General features: G+C 57.7%; 1 protein-coding gene across 1 annotated transcript in view; it reads right to left on the reverse strand.

The window, feature by feature from the left end:
- PRR5L (proline rich 5 like) overlaps positions 1 to 5,900 on the reverse strand; it is a 74,753-nt gene that overhangs the window by 2,757 nt on the left and 66,096 nt on the right. The window contains exon 8 of the mRNA XM_015559012.1: positions 3,324 to 3,450. Within this exon, the coding sequence (XP_015414498.1) occupies positions 3,324 to 3,450 (127 nt within the window). The remainder of the gene's footprint in view (positions 1 to 3,323; positions 3,451 to 5,900) is intronic.

Below are 5,900 nucleotides of genomic sequence, written 5' to 3' on the forward strand. Positions count from 1 at the left end.
TTCTCAAGACGGGGTGTGGGCAGAGCCCAGACCACAGGGGCCGCTGGGCTGTGTCAAGTCCCCTGGGAAGACAGTGTTTGCTCGCTAAACTCCCACCAGGCTCCAGAGGCAACCCCACGACAAATGTCAGCTGCCTCCCCAGTGGGGTCAGCCCCCAAAGGCGCCCCCCTCTCCTCCCTCACACCCGCTTGGGAGGCCTTAAAACTGATGGAGGCCCGGAGCTCACAGACGCTCCTCGCTCCCCGCACTGTCGCTGTTTGCTTCCTCCGACTTGTCTTCTTCACACCAGGGAAGGCCAGGCCCTGCCACTCAGAGGAGAAAACCTCCCAAGTAGCAACTGATGAAGCTGTCAGTGCCCCCGGGGCCTGGGGCCCTCTGAGCAGGGTGAGGGGCCGGGTCCCGCCCCCTCCATTGGCACCTACCTCCAGGCCGCCTCCTGCCTGTCACACAGGGTGGGGGAGGGGAGGCCCCTTTTCCTTCCTCCCCTACCAGGCCGCCCCCCCTCCCCGTGAGCTCTGGCATACTTCCCTCTGCACAGAGCCAGTGATGGCAGCTCCTTTCACACCCCAGAGAGAAGAAAGCGGTGAGGCTCTCCCTGGCCCTTTGTTCGGAACTCGGTTCCCAGCCTTTGATCTGCAGGGCTCGCAGGCTGGGCCCCACGGGAGGGGTGGCCATAATGTGGGCATTGTGACCCTGCACACCAGGCCACTGTGGGCATCCCCGTCAGGCCCCAGCACCTGAAGCCCTGAATGCCTACTTGTCAGGAAGAGAACTATGGTATCTGGAGGCAAAGCCCCCCCAACCCCCCTCCCGCAACTGAAGACACAGTGGGGGAGGGGTGGGGGAGGCCAGGGCTTTTGTGTTTGCTCAGAGGGCCCTGGAAGTAGCCGGGGCAGCGGCCTGGAAACTTTGGGAATTCTACAGAAAGGCAGGGTGAGGGCTAGGTCCTGACATATCGGCCTATTTAAGATTTCACTGCCCCAGAAAAATGACGGCTTTGGAGGGGAGACACACACACACAACCCATCACGGCCTCCGACTCATCTTTTCTCTGAAGCAAGCCTTGTACATCCAGGGAATGAGGCTTGTTCCTCAAGCCCATGGGCCTGGCTGGCAGAGAGAGAGGGGAGGGGAGCCCAAGAATCCCAGATCAAACATGTAAAAAAACCACTTCCCCAGCCCTGGTCACCTCCCCTCTTGTGTGAAGTTTCTTAATGACTCTGAGACCCAGGTAACCACAGTCCCCACCCCCAGCGGGTTGTGCCAGGATGAAAGGAATACATGCCAAGCACCTGGAATGTGCCAGGCATTTGGTAAGTGATGGCTTTTCAGATGATTATTCAACTGCCCTTGACCGCTCCCACCCCTAGCCAGGCCCCAGGACCATGGCAAAGCCCTCCTATGGGGACAGGCTGCCTTTCCTGTTCACTCAGCTAACTCATATGCATCCTAGAGGTCCCAGCAGATATTGCCTCCCCCAGGGAGCCTTCCCTGATTTCCCCGTCCAGGTCAAGTCCCCTGGTGGTGGGGAACCAATGCCCTTGGACTTCCCCACTCGGAGCACTTGCACACAGATGAGTCGTCAGCTATTGATTGTGACTTCCTCACCTGACCGTGCTCGCCAGAAGGCAGGGGTGGGTCAGCTTTGGTCAGGGATAGACCTGCAGCACTTCGCAAGGTCCCTGGACAGGGTTTCAGCATGGCCTTGCTGGAGTAACACCATAAAAGCAATCCAAAGAGGGTCATTTCCTCCCCTCTCGCCTCCCTCTGAGACAACACCCGGGAGACAAGGGTGGTCCTTGGTTCAAGAATGAATCCTCCCGCCTCTGCTTTCTAATTGGACAAAAGCATGTACTGTATTACTTTAGCTGGAAAACTGGAGCTATGCCTCTTAGAGTAAGTCCTGCACTGAACAAACTTCTGGGTCTACCCTTGTTCCTGGCTCTAGGCCCAGCGATGATGGATGGAGTCCCGCCACGGCCCAACCTGCTGGCATCCTGGACCTCGGCCTGGATCCCCCACCCCGCCCCGTGAGGTGAGCCCGTGGGCCATCCGAGCAGGAAGCTGGGCTCCAGGAAGGGAACGGCCACAGGGCGCCCAGGCACCGCTGGGAGGGCAGGGTTCCTTCAGCTGTCATTTCTACTCCGCCTCCTTCCAGTTCCTGGTGGAATGAGTAAGTGATGAGCGAGCCAGGGAGGGGGGGACCTGGCAGGCAGCAGGCTGGGGCAGCACCCTGTCTGCGGTGGCTGTGGTTAAGCTCATGTCTCCAGAGAAACACGAAGGGGCGGTGAAGACCACGGCAGCCCTGCCTCTCTCTGCAGAAGAGGCCCGGGAAGGGGCAGAACCTCTCTCTCTCTCTCTTTCACTTTCTCTCTCTCTCTGCAGGGGAGGCCCGGGAAGGGGCAGAACCTCGCTGGAGGCTGCCCCTCCACTTTGTGCTCTGAGGGCAGCTCCAACTCCAGTCAAGCAAGGAGAGGGGCAAAAGGTCCTCAATCCAGGGAATTCGCGGACGGCCCTGCACCCCTCTATGGGTGCTGGCCACCCTGGCCTCGGGGTACAGATGCCATACATCTAACACACATGTTTGAGTGCCTACTGTATACCAGGCACCATTCCAGTTACTGGAGATAGAACAACCAACAGAAAGTTCCTACTTTTAGGGAACTTTTGTTTCTGACGGTAACTGAACCATCTTTGACGATAAAAATGCCTTAATATAGAGCTATTTCCCTATGTAGATGGAGGTCGCACTGAGAGAAAGAACGAATCCGACTCTAGCTTCTCCAGGGCGCCTGTTCCTGAGCCTGACGCTCACTAATGCTAACTTTCCAGGCACCAGAAAACGGCCCCAAAAGGGTTGGTCCCCAAATCCGACCTTTCCTTGGTGCACGGGCCCTGGTGGTACCTACAGACACGGAGCCAGGAGCAGCAGCCCCACCGCATCTGACCACACGTGCAAAAGAGTGGCCTCATGTTTCCAGGTGATTTCAGAGGGAAATCCACCCCGGGCGGTTTTTCCACTCAATGGTGGCGGGTGCCATCAGGCATCTGGTAGCAGATCCAGGAGACATGAACGTGGCAGGCACGAGGGAAAGATCAAAACCACGGATCAGAGATGCGGACCAGACAAGCACAGAGGGGGCTTCCGGGGGGAATCCCAGAGTGGGGAGCAGGTTACCAAGGCACAGGCCCGCGGGGAAGAGTGAGGGTGAACGTGCACACATTTGCACAGGCCTGCATCCAAAGCAACAGTCCCGGCACATCACTGTGGCCGGCGGTGTTATCATCAAGGCCCCGGGCAGCTCGAGAGCGGTGGCCCTTACCCAGCGTGTACGTGGGGCCCGAGACGCCGCGGTCCTCGCTGACGCCCAGGAAAGGAGAGACCACTTGCTTCACCAGCTCCTCCAGCTGCAAACAGCCCTCGCTGGGGCCCGTGGGCTCATGAACACTCTGGAAACAAACATCCAAGAGGGGCAAAGGTCACTCAGCGTCACCAAGGCCAGCGGGCCTTCTGGCCACGTCCACGGCAGTGGCCCCAGAAGGCAGGTCCCCGTGGCTGGAACGCAGGGAACCGAGGCCTGCAGCCCGAGCCACGTGTCACGGGTCCCCGTGATCAGAACGGTGTGTGGAGGGTGCCATGGCACCTCTCCCTGGGTCCCACCCATGCAGCTTGGGCGGACGGTCCCCACCCCGGCTCCAAGGTTGTGAATTGGCCCCAACCAAAGGAATCCCACCCCCACTGTCACGCTCGGCACGCGGGCTCTTTCTAGAAGCACGTGACACCATCAAAGTACAGAGGCCTCCCACCGACCCGAGGAAGGTGACAGTCTCGTCATCTCCCTCTACAGACGAGGAAATGAAGGCTCCGGGAGCTTAAGCAAGTTGCCCAGGAGAACACAGCCGGTCCATGGCAAAAACCCAAGAATGGGTCCTACCGGTTTGGCTCAGTGGATAGAGCGTGGGCCTGCGGACTAAAAGGTCCCAGGTTCGATTCCAGTCAAGGGCACATGCCTGGGTTGCAGGCTCGATCCCCAGTAGTGGGCCCGTCGGAGGCAGCGATCAATGATTCTCTCTCATCGTTGATGTTTCTAACTCTCTCTCCCTCTCCCTTCCTCTCTGACATCAATAAAACAAAACCAGAAAATACAGGAATGGAACCCAGGCTGTCTGGCTCCGAGCATATTTTCCTGCCGCTTGTGAACAGGCTAGAAAAGAAAGGGGGACCGAATATGAAAAAGTCCAGAGCAGCAGAAGAAAGGGAGTCACAGTGGAACGAGATGTGTGTTGAGCCCCAAGATGAAGAGGCGGTTCCCAAAGCCCAGCATGACTGGCGTCCTCAGAGTCCAGGCCAGAGCAAACACCAGCTGAAACAATGACCACAGCCGCCAGGTCCGGAAAGGAGCCAGAAGTGACCAAGGTTTTCTAGAAAACCAGCACCCTGGAAAGGATACCAAGCCTTGCTCTGGGGCTCAGGGGCTGCCGGCGAGCAGAGAGGCAAGGACCATGGGTGCCGTGCTCGGCCCACAGGGTGTCCTGTCAAATTCTCAAAGTGGAATGGATTTTAAATCACCCTCCCACCCGGCAAACCCCAGTGCAAAATGAAAACGCGGGGTCCCTTGTTCAAAAATTATTAAGAATTTCAAGATGTTGCCCAGATGGTGTGGCTCCATGATTGAGCATCTTCCCACGGACCAGGAGATCTCTGGTTACATTCCCGGTCAGGGCATGTGCCTGGGTTGTGAGCTTGATCACCAGCAGGGGGCGTGCAGGAGGCAGCCAATGAACTCTTTGAGTGCCAACCAATATCCTAGGAACTGTGCTAAAATTGCCAAGGCGTTTTTTGCTGATTTTACAGCAGTTTAGGGAAAAAATTATGAATCACAAGTAAATGAAGTTACATATTCAAAAACTTAAGGAAACCTTTACTACACTGACATATTCAGCAATATCATCATCACTAATAAAAGCAGACTGAGAACTGGACGCCATTTCGAAGCTTTGATAGCGCTCCCGGCACTTTTGGCGAAAGGCAGGAGGAGCGTGATCGCGCTCCCCGGCACGCAAGGGGTTAATGCTCTCAAATCAATAAAAACCTATTTAAAAAACAAGCAAAACAGTCTTCTGGGCTAACCCCAGAGAGCCTAGCCCTAAGAGCTGAAGCAAGTCCCGAAGGGACAACCCTAGTGCCTAAGAGCGGAGCCTAGTTCCCAGAGTGCTGAGCCGAGTCCTGAAGGGCAGAGACTAGCCCCCAGGGGCCTAGCATAGCCCCAAGGAGTCGAGTGGAGGCCTGAGGAGGTAAAGCTAGTCCCTGACAGGTGACCTAGCCCCGAGGGCCCAACCTAGCCCCTAGCCCGGGAGCCTTGAGCCTAGAGCTGAAGGGCAGAGCCAAGCCCCTCAGAGGCCTCACACGGTCTCCCTTCTGGCTGCTGTCTTTTTAGGAAGCCCACCTGCCCCAGGAACCTTCCAGGGAGCCCTGGTCCGGCTTGAGCTAGGTCGCGGTGGGTTCTTGCTGTTACTTATAACCCCTGACTCCCTGACAGAACAGGGGAGGAGGGGAGGGTGCCCCCAGCCTGAATGACCGGACTGCGTCTCCCTCCCACCGGGACCCCAGCACAGAGCTCAGCGCCCTGGACCTCGGAGAGGCTCAGGGGCTGTCCAGCGAAAGGAAAATGAGCTAAGGGACATGAACGACGAAAGGACACTACCCTAAGCTCAGGTGCTCTGGTCCTTCGGTGCCTTCCTTCCCCCGTGTCCACAGCGGCGTCCCTTTCCTTCTTTTCTTCCCTCGGTTGTGGGGTGGCGTCTCCCCCGGGGCCTCACCTGCAGGATGAGCAGCATCTGGACGATGGACGGAGGCAGCTGGGACGGGCCCAGCAGCAGCAGGTCGCCCAGCTTCACCT

This window comes from Myotis davidii, unplaced genomic scaffold (assembly GCF_000327345.1).
Source record: "Myotis davidii unplaced genomic scaffold, ASM32734v1 scaffold94, whole genome shotgun sequence".
In the NCBI taxonomy this organism is placed as follows: domain Eukaryota; kingdom Metazoa; phylum Chordata; class Mammalia; order Chiroptera; family Vespertilionidae; genus Myotis; species Myotis davidii.